The sequence below is a fragment of the Ruditapes philippinarum genome, unplaced genomic scaffold (genome assembly GCF_026571515.1).
Source record: "Ruditapes philippinarum isolate M1 unplaced genomic scaffold, ASM2657151v2 ctg8351_1_1_1_1, whole genome shotgun sequence".
NCBI classification, from domain to species: Eukaryota; Metazoa; Mollusca; class Bivalvia; order Venerida; family Veneridae; genus Ruditapes; species Ruditapes philippinarum.
In genome coordinates, this window is record NW_026860907.1 from 25,644 (window position 1) to 41,955 (window position 16,312).

The following is a 16,312-nucleotide window of genomic DNA, read 5'->3' on the forward strand; positions in this document are numbered from 1 at the left end:
CAGTTTTGGAAATACCTGTTACAGTAGTCTGTAGTTTCGGTAATTTAGATGAATGTATTGAGTTACGTTTACCCGGTTTCAGAAGACATGCTTAGTTTTGGACGTTGACCTGCTGATCACAAGGCCACCGATTGAAATGTTAAACTTTCTGACATTTCGAGTGCAAAATATGTTGTTTTCTGTGATATATACACATACTGTATTTGTGACAAGAGCAGGGCCTTTCAGATTTTGTAGAAACATAATTAAAAAGGTGTTAATACATCGATCAAAGTTATAAGAGTTCATATTAATCCAATTTCCGACGTTCCAATACTTTTAAATTTTACTGTAATTGCCATGTTTAACATAAATGTTGAATATTCCATTTTGATGAAAGATCACAAAGAAATAACTGTTTAAAAAAACTAATTTCAAGATTAAATTATTAAACAAAACTGTTACATCAATCAATGCTCGTGGATGTAAAATGTTGTCTCTTATATGAAAGTCAGTGGCTTAGAAATACCCTCATCTTTTATGCAGTAAAACTAACGATAACTTGTTAGAAGTATTAAATTTACGTGGCTAATTCATATTTTGTACTAAGTAATTGCATAATATATCGTCTGTAACAACTAAACGGAACGAAAAAAATCGTTTGATAACCTTGATAATGTGAATATGACTCTGGGCCCCTAAGGAGAATAAATCTCGGAAGTATTGTTAAGAGGTCTATTTAAAATACACGCTTTAATAGTTAAAACTTACAGGACAGGAGAAGGCAATGGTTAAGGGAACATTGTTCACATCAAGTCACTGCGAGGCATTGATTTTTCATCGACTTATTGCAGACCGGTACCAATTCATGAATATTTAACAGTTTTTATGGAATTCTATATAATAAAAGGATAAACCTTTTTGCCGCGCCTTTCACCAATGCAACTCTGGAATTCTTTTCTTTAATATATATTTATATATATAATGACATAAGAGACGGCGGCATTTTTTTATATTTTTTTCTATGCTATAATCTTTTCAATGAAATTTGAAATCACTTATAAGGAGAGTATTAAATGTGAAAGACAAAACCGAAAATACGCGCAATAAGGAAAAATATAAAATTTAGGATATCATTTCTGGGGAAAAATAAGGTTGTTTTTGTGTGATAGAAGAAGCATCTTTCATGAAACAATGCCGAGATCTTTCATGGTGAGACATAAAAAATGTCGACGTTGTCAAAGTGTAACGGAACGAAAATATCCGGACTGCATGCCGCAGATAGGTGAGTCTCTTTTTAACCGATTTTTTTTTAAGTTAGTTTAATGAACAATTAATAATGATTGTAATAATTATGATTATGATGATAAAATATTCCGTATTGAAAAATATTTTTTTCATTTAATCATTATTTAATATTTTGCAATCTTTTTTTTTGGTATAAATTTTACCTGAAATGATTTTATTAAACAAGAAACAAAAATCTGCGTTGTGTTTAACTGTTTCGTTTCAAGTATTTCTGTCAACTTTACATTCATTGCTTAGTACTGGTTGGTTCCAGGAACGGATTCGAGAGTGTTTCAATAAGCTTATAGCTTCCAACACAATCGAACTAAAATAAATTTGTATAAACCAAGTATTTCTGACATTTTTTTTTACTTTAGATAGGAATGAAACATTTATCGTAGTAAAAGATGTTAGTTTATTTTATGCAACTCGTTCTTTAGTAAAGTTAAAGGTTTAATTGCTTATTCATATATAGTAAAAATAATAGTTTTGATTCTGAATAAATTTTTGTATAACTTAAGATTCATTTCACGCCCTCACATATATATAACAGGTCCTATAGAGTATGTTTCACATATATTTAGCAATTGAAACTGATAAGACGCTTTCATACTTCACTAGTAACCTATTACTGTTATGTGAAATATAAATTTGATGGTATAAATCTTTTATTCTTGTGAAGAATATCACAATTGACAGTAATGATTTAATATTTTATGTAAAACGAATTGACCAGCTCATCTAGGGTCATACAACTTCTAAGGTATTGATCATACTGGCATTAGTACCATTAGAAACTTTTTTTTATTATTATTACAATGTTTCGAGTTCTTTTTGTTATTATTACATTTTAAAGACTTTTTTTTATTTAAGGTCAGTAGTGGTAATTTTACTGTCAAGATTAATCATGTATAATATGTTCTTTTAAATTGTTTTTATTATACATGTACATGACATGAACGTCTCTTATAACTCTGTATATAGTGGCTATGTTTTACTGATATGTAGATTTATATACTGTGATATTTTATATGGTTACATTAATGAGACAATAAACTAATAAAATACTAATATAAGAAACAAAAATATGCGAAAGTAACTCAGCAAACTATTTTATATCGCTTTCTTTTAAATTCGAGACTGAAATTTAGATATTTTTTTCTGTATTCAAAATATCTAATGATTTGAGCAGATTAATGTTTGTAATTGTGTTATAATATTCCAAGTAAATATATCTAATTGTATTCTAATTGATTTCAGATAATCCAGTTGTTATTTAAATTTTGTTGTTTGCAAAATTAATATTTCACGTTATACGATGCATTTTTATGACCAATTTTATCAGCAACTCAAAAACTTTTGTTTCTACACATTCATTGGTAATATTAAGCATTCTAAGATTTTCATTTATCATTTAATATACCCCTAAAGTTATTTAATGAATAGAAAAGACTTTGGACAATTCGTTTTTAAATTACGACCACGAGCATTGTAAAATACACGTATAAGGAAAATGGAACTATAAAATGAAACTTTGGTAACAGCCCCTACATCTTTTTCTAAAAAGTAAAATTATTTTAACTATTTTAAGAAATACCCATATAATAACGGATTGCGATTTTTGAATTACCTTAATACAAAACTTCAACCCCAATATAATTTTGTGTTTATCTCTTACTTTTAAAAACTCAAAAATGTTTGAATCAGATTCTTCCACCTATTTCGTTTTCAAATTTTATAAAATTCTAGCAAGAAATTTTCTCCCTGAAAGTTTAAATACGCGTATAAGCACTATAACAATGTTGAATTATGAATATGATTTGTAAACAGACATGGAAATATAAATAACACGTTATTGTTAAACGGACACGTGCAGATCTCGTGGGAACAATTATTTTCAATAAGAATGTACGGTTTCTTTATTTGCATACATAAAAATCTCATTTTCTAGTTGTTTGTGGCTTTAAATTTATGAGGTTTGGGGAAAGTTATCGCAAAATAATCATTTTTCCGTAGATTGAATATAAATCAGTGTACAGCATTAGTGATCTGGTTGGCGAGAAAAGATTTTAGTAACATTAAGAAAGTAGAGCTTGGGACATAATCGTTGATATAAAGAATTAAATTGATGCTTGAATTAAAGAGATAATAAAAAAGATGGGACAGTAATACTTGTTAAGAATATAACTGAATACGTTGAACGAGAATGTTTATTATCGCTATCTTAGTTAATATATTTTAACATATGATGATAATACTTTGTACGAGGGCAAGACATTACAACAGCAGCAGCAACAACAACAACATTAAAAACAAAGAAAAAGATAATTTTAGAAAAGGTACAAAAATATTGAAATGATATTTACTGAGTGTATCCGATATAAATTGGTTACACGTGATATATTTATATTGGCGTTTGATTTTTCAGTAGAATGCATGTCATAATAAATAACAACACAACACAATGCAATACAATATACATCAGCGCATTATGACACATAACAACATATCAGCACTCGTTACATTAAACTATATAGCAATACATTACAACGTATTACAAGATATTGCAACAAATACAACGCACCTTAACATATTATAAAACATTACAACTTATTACCTTACATTACAACCTATAATTTTAAATTACAATGCATAATAATACACACATTACTATTTACATTACATAACAACAAATTACAGCGCATTACAATACATTACGAAACATTCTTATAAATTACAATGCATAACAATGCAATACAATACAATGCAATACAATACAATTCAATAACAGCACATAACAAAAGATAACAATACAATGTCAGTACATTACACAACATTTCAATGCAATACAATACAATGCAATACGATACGATACGATACGATACGATACGATACGATACGATACGATACGATACAATACAATACAATAGTTGGTAAATGTACCCTTTTTCGTTCATTTTTCATCTGCAGAAGCACGGTGACGTATTTCAACATCCGAGCATAAGCGTTTTGTTGTTTGTACAAAGAAACCGGTCACACGCGAGTGCAATGCAATTGACAATGTTTAGACAATGACATTACCAGGACCGTCATCGCAGTCAGTCTGAGTCACAAATATGGTGGTTGATTTGTGCTATTCGCCCCGCGACTCCGCCATTTTAACTTGTTTATTTTCGACTTTTCGCTTGGCGGGGTCACGCTAATAGGCGGGGGCGCGGGCGAATTTTTATTTTATTAAACTTCGCCCCGAGCTCCCGCTTATTAGCGTGTTTTCACTCCGCGCTTCTTAAATATTGCTCCGCGCTCCCGCGGGGCGAAGTTTATTATCAAACTTCGCCCCGCTCTCCCGCTAATAAGCTCCGTGTCCCCGCCATTTTAATTTGTTAATTCTCGACTTTTCGCTTGGCGGGGTCTCGGGGCGGAAACACGAATGGCACAAACCAGCCCTCATACTAAAAGGACATCTAAAAACGGCGCGTGTTCGTGTGATTTTATCCGTTAATGCATGTTATTTTTCTCCCTTTATGTATACTTGCGTGTGCAGTTTTGATGCAAGTATGACAAGTTTTACAAGTTTTATTTATATTAAACCAGAAGGTCAACGACCCATGTGGCAAAATGTACTGTACAATTACAAATATGGCAGTATACATACTACACGGGGTGGAACCCCACATGCATCCTAGAAATGAGCATCGGTAAAAAGTATAATTATGTGAATTCATAACCATTCACTCTAACACGACCAACCATTCACTCTAACACGACCAAAATATTTCCTGTTGAACATAGAAGGACCAAAAGTGTGTGTAAATATGCAATAAAATCACTGTTGATGATCTATATTTAGACTAGGGTCGTATTCCTTAAAAAATGCGACTTTCTGAAAATTAATACGGAAAGAAATATTACACAATTAAGAAGAATTATTAAATAAAAGTTTACGAATACGCGTGTTCTTCACATGAACATAAACATTAATGGGCAAGAGGCTATAGTTTGAAATTCTAGTTAAAGAAGGAAAGTTATATTTGAGGGCAAGATGCTATATACAACAAAATACATGTTAAATGTTATACATGTATTCTAATAGAATGGGAAATAATTCAAAACATATTTTATTCATGGTAAATTATACAATAAATCATGCAATATTTTATTTGATAATTGAACCATATAAGCTGCCAATTAAAAGCCTTTTGTTGAGCAACATTCAATACTGATGCAATTACAATGTAAAAACTAAATATTATGTTAGATACATACACGTATATATAATCTGTATCAAAATCTGAACAATATATACGATATTTGTTATTTACATAACTTTTTTTTATAACTTCCGGTTATAATTAATTCAAGTGACACAATTTCCAATTAAATTACAAGACAATATAGTTGATACTGTACAAAACACTAAAATAAAATGAGCCGTGTCATGACAAAACCAACATAGTGGGTTTGCGACCAGCATGGTTCCAGACCAGCCTGCGCATCCGCGCAGTCTGATCAGGAACCATACTGTTCGCTATCAGTTTCTCTACTTGTTATAGGGTTTGTAACCGAACAGCATGGATCCTGATCAGACTGCGCGTTAGCGCAGGCTGGTCTGGATCCATGCTGGTCGCAAACGCATTATGTTGGTTTTGTCGTGACACGGCTCAAATGTAAAGCATGAAATGTGTAGCTTTATGTAAAGTAATCACTTGTCTCAAGACTCATTATGATAATCTAAATGTTTTAAACTTTTATCTTTGATAAGTGTGAAATACTTATATTATTTAACTGGATATATAAACTACATGTATATAAAATAGTTCACTCATTGTGCATCATTGTAAACCACTTTAATAAAATTGGCGCATTGGTACATTCTAAATTTGTATTGTTTCTTGTTTAGGGCCTCATGGAAGATTGATATGTTGTTCAAATGAGTTTCTTCGTTAAAAAAAGTCATCATCATTATCATTATTATTATTATTATTATTATTATTATTATTATTATTATTATTATTATTATTATTATCAACATTTCCTACTATTCTTATATTTCTTATATTCACTCTAGCTGTGTATTAAAATACATGCCGCCTTAAATTTCCGAAGTCTTCAGTAGATGCATCCTATGTCCGCTATATTCTATACACATCTTTTCATATCTTTCGTACTTGGAATGATTTTTTTTTATCTTTTAGGATATCCGTTTAATCTTGGGAAGTCGGTTTTTGAAGAGAACGTAGACATTGACATTTTCCCGCCAGAATGGCCAAAATCCATGAACTACTTTGAAACGTCCCTGCCAGATAAAGAACAACCGCTTCCTGAGCAAAATAACAACACTTTAAAGTATGGCAATTATCTACAGGCAGACAGTTACATGTCTCACTATTCGTTTTGTTCTGGCTACGCCATGACTGAAAACATGGATAACCGCGCAGACTCCCCTCTTGATTTGAAAACTATCCCCGAGAACCCAACAAGAAATAACACAACAAGAAATGACGCAACAAGAAATGACCCAACAAGAAATAACCAACTATCACCAAGTGAAATATGCGAGAAGCAAATAATTACTATGGATAGATATAAAGACTACTCACAGACAATGAGCAGGGAACCGGAAGGACAATCCATCAAGAATTTACACAGCACAGCCAGAAACTTCACGCAGATGTATTTAAATGGAAATTACACAAATAAAACTCTTTACGATAACACCGGCAAGATATTTCGGTGTCACGAGTGCGGAAAAACATTCAAGCGGTCGTCGACACTGAACACGCACCTTTTGATTCACAGTGATACAAGACCCTATCCCTGTGGGTTTTGCGGGAAAAGATTTCACCAGAAATCAGATATGAAGAAACATACATATATACATACTGGTAAGTATTTATAAGTTGTCAATCATTACATAAAATCAACGTCATTTTCCTAATATTTCACCTGATATTAATACAAGATTCACAATAACGTCAGCGGTCCGACAAAAAATATAGTGACCTCCTGAGCGGATACTATTATGTTTTTATGGAACCGCTAAAATTAAGTTGTATGGTGTAAGCCGCGCATTGACTGAACGTATTTAGCATACTTAATACGAAACTTTGTTTTTAAACATACAATATGATTCCTTTACTCGTTGAACTTTTACCATTATGTCTGAGTAAAGTAAGTTATGATGCACGATTCTATGGATCTCATATAATTAAAGTGACCCCTAGTCCCAAACATTAACGTTCAATGTTTGCGAGCTGATTCTTAAATGACTTTTTTCCAACTTTAACTTGGACAGTATTTTCTATCATGAACTTTCTTATTTGTAACATTCCGCAATAAAAGATGATTTGAAAGAAACACTATATATTAAAACTACTTTATAAAAATTATAACACATTGCGAGCTTAGCTTAGCTTCAAAATACGTGTGACTTTACAGAGTGATGTTACTTATTGGGTTTTGATTTTTTGTGTACAGGTGAGAAACCACATCGGTGTACAGTATGCGATAAAAGATTTAGTCAGTCCTCCAACCTGATCACTCATAGCCGCAAACACACGGGATATACACCTTTCAACTGCGACAAGTGTGGCAGAACTTTTCAACGAAAACTTGAGCTAAGAAAACACCGTGAGTCGGGAAGATGTTGAAGACATCGTGTGTCTGGTAGATGCTGAAGAAAAAAAACACCTAAAAAGTGACATAGTGGAATCTTGCTCATAGATTCAATTAAGATAAAAGTATATAAACACTGGACAGAGCATATATGTTAAAGTAAAGGAATAGCAAAAAAGTCCAAGATCTATGATAGATATTACTGAACAGCAATTAACAATACGAACATATCCGCTTGTCTCTCATACTTTACATCACGTTCTCTTATGTATTCCATAATACTGACATATACGCCATATTTTTACTATTTAACTCAGTGCAATACTGAACAACCGACATGTGTACGGTTTGGTTACTTTCTTAACATTTTAAATGTTTAATATCTCTTCAAAAAATTGTATCCGTTTACATGTGTAAAAAAGAGGCAATTTGGATCCAACAAAAACTAACATGAATTAGAATATACGAATACATTTAAATTTGAAAAACGAATTTTCTTACCCGGCAATGTCAGTCATAAACAGATTGTCATTCAAAATAAGTCTCTAAACAGCTCCCTGTGAATAGTTTTAACATACTAGTGTTAAAGGAAGTTAAATGCTATGTACTAAGTTATTAAATTCATGAAAGGTGTAAAATGATTACTGACGAAATCTCAGAGACATTTCAAAGAGAATGTAACGGCGTATTTTGCATTTTAGAATATTCATCTGACGTCATGATTGCGTTGACATTTTGGAACCATTCGCTCTAATTTCAGAATCATGATTTATACGCACTTTAGAATAACTGTATCAAATTTCTATAAGAGATGAAATAAAACATTTGTTATTGCTCCACTCCCCCTGTAAATGTGTTATATTGTTTAAACATAAGTATAAAATGTTTAGAAAACTATGAATCTTTTATGATCCGAAAAAGGCGGCAAACAGACGTATGATTAAGGTGTACTCAAAAATGTCTGCAAGTAAAAGGAATAAATATATTTTATCATATTACAGACATACGTGTGGTGATGGAAGACATTAAAGTTTCACTGTTTCCTGTATGTTTAAACATTACAAAATCCAATTGTCCGATCTTAATAGCTACATCCCCCTTAAAATGTATAAATGATTAATGCAGCTCTAGTGTGAGAACAGGCTATTGAAAACGCGTTTTTGACGGCCTGTTTAAGATTGAGGTCGAGATTTAAAAGGTTTTCACCCTCTCCGTGATTTTTACGACAGGCGCGCGAAACTCCATTACAGTAATTCTTGATTTCTGTTCATGCTAATTTCAATCACTCCAGGGATAATCACTGTCCGAAAGCCGTTCCTCGATACGCATTTTGAAGTGAGGACGAGTTCAGATTGCAATATTGTCTGTTGTAATAAAATACGGACAAATATTGTAACAAAAACCAAGTAAAACAATTTCCTTTTAGTATTTAGACCATAAATATTGAAAATACTGTTGTCATGTATACGAGTTAAATTCACATAATGTGCGCAAAAAGCCGTCATAATTTCTTCTTCATTTTATGTACTATTTTAACATTTGCAGCAATAATTAAATAATATGAATTTAAGTACACTTTCATTGTTTAAGGAACATCGGGTATTCATAGCATGACTGTACTATATGACGTTAGATACAGGATAAATTAAAACCTTGCATTGTTTGTGGTTACACAGTTGCAGGTTTATTGTTTTTTATGCCCTCAGAGATCCCTTCTGTACGTATGTCAAACAGTTATCCCGAAACAATTAGTGAGACAGTATTTGAGTTGCATTCATGCATGGTTCCTGAAGTTTAGAATTTATGACACTGCAAAAATACGTGAAATACGTGTCTGTAAATCAGAATTTTTGTCAAAATATATTCACTTCTCCGTTAAAGAATACAAAACAATAGAGCTTTAAACATTCATCAACGTTATCATCTAAGCATAACTCTACCACTTACAGCAAGAGTTACGACATGCTTAACAAAACATAATGTCCCGGCTTTTCAAATTAATTGCCGCTGTTGTTAACTCACACGGAAAGTTATAATTGCAAAGTCATTTTTAGGCATAATCATCAGAGTGTTCTGGGGGGAAAGTAGGTTGTCAAAGACTTTAAGTACGGACCGTTACACCATCATACAGTAATAGAATGTTAGTACATGAATAATTTGCAAGTCTTTGCCCGTAAATCTGTCTGCCTTATCATATAACTCAGTGTCACCAAAGCCAGGCATGCTTTTGATTTTTGAAAACGTTAATCGATCTCGCGTTCCAAACACTGATTTACTGAATAACTTATGTGCGTGTCTTTTCCGTTCATATTGTCACGGTCATTAATTAAACATTCCGTGATTTTTTTGTAGCTTTGCAAAATTACCAATATCCTATACGATTATTGATGGCTGCTATAGAAATTTTATTTTCAGAAACTTTTTCATTAATATTTCAAAATTTAAATTTTACAAAGGTTAAGTGTGTTTAATGGGTGGTTGGAGATATGATATAAGCGGCGGCAGATATTAATAATACATCAATTATTGACTATCCTAGATGATTTAAATCTCTAAAGTATACTTCCTCTCTTTGATTTCAAAAATAAACGTAATTAGAATAGTACAAGCATTAGTTTTTATAGTACAACAAAATACAACATGAGTTTTATAGTTTAACAAAAGAAAACGTGTGTGCGTGTGTGTGTGCGCGTGCGTGCGTACGTGCGTTTTTGTGTTTTCTTTATATTTTAAAATAAATAAATAAATAAATAAATAAATAAATAAAACAAGAACAAAATAATGCAGTCATTCTTGTATTCATTCTGGGTATGCACTTTATTTTCTATTAGTAACTTTATCATATTTTATATGGTATGCACAGAGAAAATTTGTGATCAGTTGTAAATATTTGATGAAGTTTTTAGAAACAATTAGAAATATAGTTATTTCTCAAAGAAAAATATAAATGGAAAAAAACATGGTAATCTAGTCACGTGACAAAATGAGGCCCGTCTGTTAAAAAAAATGTAAATGTGAAATTAAGATGAATGTGCATATTTATTTATTATTATAATAAACATCAGATTTATTTTTCATATAAATATCTACATGATTAATTCAAAGTATTTTTACAATTATTATAAAATATAAAAGAAAAAATAAGGAAAAAAAAACTAACAAACAAAACAAAATAATCTAATTTAAACTCAAACACACGAAACAAGATAAAAAAAGATGAAAAAGGAGTTGAAGAAAAACACCACACAAACAAAGAATTCGATAATCTGTAATAATTTGAAATAAGCATACAGCAGAAGAAAATGAATATTTGAAACACAGAAAGTATCAGGTTTGTTAATGAAAATAGAAGCTATAGTCAAGCTTTAAGTAAATCTTTAAAAGATAGTAAGAGGCATAAAGGACATTGTGATAAGCTCCCTTACAATATATAACACGTTATCAGTTATTTTCATGTGCCGAACTTTTAGTACAGAAAATGAACATATTTACCTTCTAATGACCTCTATAGTGTCAAAGTGTTAAACAGATAAATGCGTTTTTAACAATTTGCAAATGTAAAAAAACAACAAATAAAAAAAAAAGAAAACAGGCGTAATGATACTAGAAAAGAGTTCCAGCATTTACTGTTAAGCATACGTCACCGTTCGTCATTGGTTTATTCCTTGACACAGCACGTGTTACCGAATCGTTCTGAAATCTTATTGCTTGACTAGGCCTTGATATCTAAGAGCATGACTGGGCCGTATATTAAAGTGCACGACTGGGACTGTATATCTTAGGGCATGTATATCTTACTGCATGACTGGGCCTGTATATCTAACTGCATGACTGGGCCTGTATATCTTAGTGCATGACTGGGTCTGTATATCTTAGTGCATGACTGGGCCTTTGTATCTAACTACATGACTGGGCATGTATATTTTACTGCATGGCTGGGCCTGTATATCTAAGTGCATGGCTGGGCCGGTATATCTAAGTGCATGGCATGGCCTGTATATATAAGTGCATGACTGGGTCTGTATATCTAAGTGCATGGCATGGCCTGTATATCTAAGTGCATGGCTGGGCCTTAATATCTAAGTGCATGGCTGGGTCTGTATATCTAAGTATATCGCTGCGCCTGTATATCTAAGTACATGGCTGGGTCTGTATATCTAAGTGCATGGCTGGGCCTGTATATCTAAGTACATCGCTTGGTCTTTATATCTAAGTGCATGGCTGGACCTGTATATCTAAGTGCATGGCTGGGTCTGTATATCTAAGTGCATAGCTGGGCCTGTATATCTAAGTGCACGACTGGGTCTGTTTATCTAAGTGCATGACTGGGTCTGTATATCTAAGTGAACGACTGGGTCTGTATATCGAAGTGCATAGCTGGGCCTGTATATCTAAGTGCACGACTGGGTCTGTATATCTAAGTGCATGACTGGGTCTGTAAATCTATGTGCATGACTGGGTCTGTATATCTAAGTGCATGGCGGGTCCTGTGTATCTAAGTACATCGCTGGGTCTGTATATCTAATTGCATGGCTGGGCCTGTATAGCTAAGTGCATGGCTGGGCCTGTATATCTAAGTGCATGGATGGGCCTGTATATCTAAGTGCATGACTGGGTCTGTATATCTAAGTGCCTGTCTGGGACTGTTTATCTAAGTGCATGACTGGGTCTGTATATCTAAGTGCATGACTGCGCCTGTATATCTAAGTGCACGACTGCGTCTGTTTATCTAAGTGCATGACTGGGTCTGTATATCTAAGTGAACGACTGGGTCTGTATATCTAAGTGCATGGCTGAGCCTGTTTATCTATGTGCCCAGCCGGACCTGTATATGAAAGTTCATTTTTAAATCTGTCTGGCTGAATTAACAAATACTTACCTACCTGATGGTTTCATTTTGTTTTAAATCTTTACATAATGGGAATATATTACGCTGAATAAACGGGATAGAAAGCAAGCGACAAGTTGTTGCTGATTAAATAATAGCATGTTTCAAAGAATTAGAATTCATTTGAAAAAAAATCGATCTTTAAAGCTTGTTAAACCTTATTTTTTGATAACCCATTTAACAAGTTAATGGTCCAATCGGGGTACTTCCTGACATGGCCTCAACGTCATAGTTGCGTAGTACAAGATCGGCCCACTGAACTTGAACGTGATTATTCTCAGATGAAGCAATCTTGAACCCATAAGGTATTGACTACATTTATCTTAACAAGAAATAAACAAACCAGGTACAGTTTTAACCTCATGTGCTCATTCTCCAAGTTTTAAATTGATAGTTTTCATGTTTTATATATAAATAGGAATGTAGTAAGTAGGCCCTTCTCAAGTAACTGTAGACGCCCATTCTGAATTAACCGATATTTTACTTTAATGCACTGTTAAGTCTGTTATACTTTTTTATATGATTTCAATATTATATTAAACTTCGTGATTATATTCCTGTCCGTAGCTCGTACACACCCCGCATTATCCTAGCCCAATGGTACAATGTTCGATTTAAACATTTAAGAGGGAAGTAACCGCTTAGAAAAATACGTGCCAAACAGATGGTGGGTTATCTTTCCTATGTAAAGTGTGTTAATTCGATGTCGTAGAACACAGACATATTTTTTATTTAATTTATATTCATTATTGCAGACGAACGCTTTTCATAAGTTTAAAATTGCAGGATAATACCAAATGAAATAACAATACCCTTCCTATCAATAACAAAGTTAAGAAATCGTTTATTTCTGCAATTTATTTTAATAAAATCATCAACAATAAAACTTCCATATAGTTACAAAATGGTTATAAAACTATATTCCATTGATTTATGGTCACGTGCACGTGGTCACTGGCTGACAGTGACAGATGATTATTAATATGAATAAGAACAATGTTTTATTAAAATTATATTCCAGTCTGGTTACAGGAAGACAGCGACTAATTAACTAGTATGAACAATAACAAGGACACTTTTTTTATTAAAACTATAATTTCCGTGGTATATTTTGCACAAACATATATACAGGTTCGCCAATACGTTGTTACAGTGAAAAGATTTACATACATGGCAAAAGTATGGCATAATTATTCACATCAATATATTAACAATAAATTCAATAAGTAACTGACATATAACTGTTATTTTTTTATATTATATACAAACTATAATACAGGACATACATTACACATGTAAATGATTGTATATTTCCATATAGAAGGTCATTGTTTGTTAACAATTATTTTTATGATGCATGTGTCGCAGAGTGTGATATTTTTTATATATATATTCGGTAGTTTTTATTTAAAGTAAAGTAAAACGACAATGGCCATGCACAATTGTTAATAGCAAGAAATGATGAAAAAAACACAACGAAAACAATACACATCCCATATATACAAATGGTGATCATTAGTGCAAAGGCAATAATAAATCCTCTGTCTTTCATTTAACATTAAGGAATTGAATGCATGTTCAGTAAGCATTTAAGTATCTATGGTACAAAAAAGTGTTGAATACAATAGCAAACTGTATAGTGAACCGTGTTTCTCTTTAAGTTAGCAAAGTTTATAATTATACTCTTATTTTGCTAAATTCAAATGAACAGATTTTTTACTTGATGACATTAACTTTTCGAACTTATTTAATGTTCATGATAACATAAATCATTTCTGATGAAAACATAATCTTCGATATCATGTTATTTCTCAGCCATTTTGACCAAATGTTTGCATTGTAATCTTTCTTATTTTACCACACGATATACGAGGGTTTTCCGGAAAATCCATATACTATTTATTACTGTTATCCCACACATACATATAAGAACGGCAATAACATACATATCTTACAAACACATTTGCAAAAAAAAATCTATTTGGCTGTGATGAATATTTACATTATAACAGTCAATACATATGAATAAATTGTCACGGACCACTTTCACCACTTCATTAGCGTTAAAAAACTTCTGTTCTTATTCTTTCTCGAAATAACGCCAACACCATGTCACGCATTTCTAATGTCTGCTGGCCCATTGCCTATATACATTTTTGAACCAATTCCGATCGAAACCATACCAAATACCGTATATTTAATAATGATTATATATAACATGGTTCTAATAAATGTGTTAGTGTTATAGATGTACGTCAAGCGGATCTTCATCAACTGCAGGTCTTTTTATGTGGAACTGAAAAGAAACAATGTTGAACTATAATCAGAAATTGTGAAAGTTATTTATGGAATATTGAGATGACTATCTTCTTAAAAATTCTATTCTTGAATGTTAAAGTAAAGGAACGGTACTTTTTTTTTCAAAACGTATGTTTTGCTCAAGCACAGCAGTACTTTCAGTAATTTGTAACTCTGGCGTAGCAACATTTTAATTCACTTCCGATTGACAATAATAATAATAATAATAAAAAAAAAACATCAACAACTTTTTCATTGCAATTTTGTCTTGAAAAAGCCGTTGTAATACATAATAAAATCTTGTATTACAATAAACATTAAAGCATACATTATTTTCATAATTAAGTTTATACATGTTAATCAGAAAATTAAAGGTTTTTATTTGTTAAGCCACAATTATTTGAATGATCTTTATTCAAACAGCGATTTTATTATCAAGTCATGGAAATTATATAATTGATAATTATATAATAAAAGACCCTGTTCTATCTTAATTCTATGGAGCATTTTAATTTATAATTTATAAGAAATATGTAAATACACGTGTGTGTGTGTGTGTGTGTGTGTGCGTGCGTGCGTGCGCGTTTTGATTTTTTTCTCACTTCCACTTGTGTAACTATTCTTATGAAACTATCCGGAATATATGTATTATAAAGTTTGACTTTGTGGGAAGGGCTGTTGCTAATGTTGTAATAACTTGTAGCCCAACCCATTTGCACTATACTTAATGTACATTTGTTTTTTGTTTCTTTGTGTGTTATTCATATCTTACATGTATTATATAGTTGCAATAAAATATTATTAAACTAAACTAAACTATATAATTGAATAAATCTTCTCGACATTTTAAACCATTTACATATTTGACCTGTAATTTAAAACAAAGAAATAAGACAAAACATACGTTTATAAGTTATAACATTATAAACAAATAAGGGTTTTGATCATTTTTGTTTGTTTCATCACTAACGGGAAGACCAATGACCAAAATAGATAAGTGTTATATTAGAGTAACTAAAAGACATACATTTAAAACTGAACTGAAATAACGGTAAATGTAATAAACTTTTACCTGTCCTTTTGGAGGCATACCCTCAAGCAGGTAGTCCCAGGAAAAATGTCCATCTCTATGGCCATCTGAAAATAAAGTAAAATCATGACAATGTACGTTAACATTATTTGATGTTATAATGTGTCATAACACTGACTTAAGTAAACACAATGTGCCAACTTAAGAAAACCAAA

At 31.9% G+C, this 16,312-nt stretch overlaps 1 protein-coding gene across 1 annotated transcript; it reads left to right on the plus strand.

The window, feature by feature from the left end:
• The first annotated feature begins 687 nt into the window (after positions 1-687).
• LOC132713890 (zinc finger protein Gfi-1b-like) lies at positions 688-9,877 on the plus strand. The gene is made up of 3 exons (XM_060696595.1): positions 688-1,264; positions 6,462-7,151; positions 7,744-9,877. The coding sequence occupies exons 1-3, from the start codon at positions 1,174-1,176 to the stop codon at positions 7,914-7,916; spliced, it is 954 nt and encodes a 317-aa protein (XP_060552578.1). The 5' UTR covers positions 688-1,173; the 3' UTR covers positions 7,917-9,877.
• The last annotated feature ends 6,435 nt before the right edge of the window (positions 9,878-16,312 follow it).

Bases quoted from the DNA above. Each gene is read 5' to 3' on its own strand.
- LOC132713890 (XM_060696595.1), top strand. From the start codon at position 1,174: ATGCCGAGATCTTTCATGGTGAGACATAAAAAATGTCGACGTTGTCAA. The intron at 1,265-6,461 runs GTGAGTCTCTTT...TTTATCTTTTAG, and splicing joins GGACTGCATGCCGCAGATAG to GATATCCGTTTAATCTTGGG. The intron at 7,152-7,743 runs GTAAGTATTTAT...TTTTGTGTACAG, and splicing joins ACATACATATATACATACTG to GTGAGAAACCACATCGGTGT.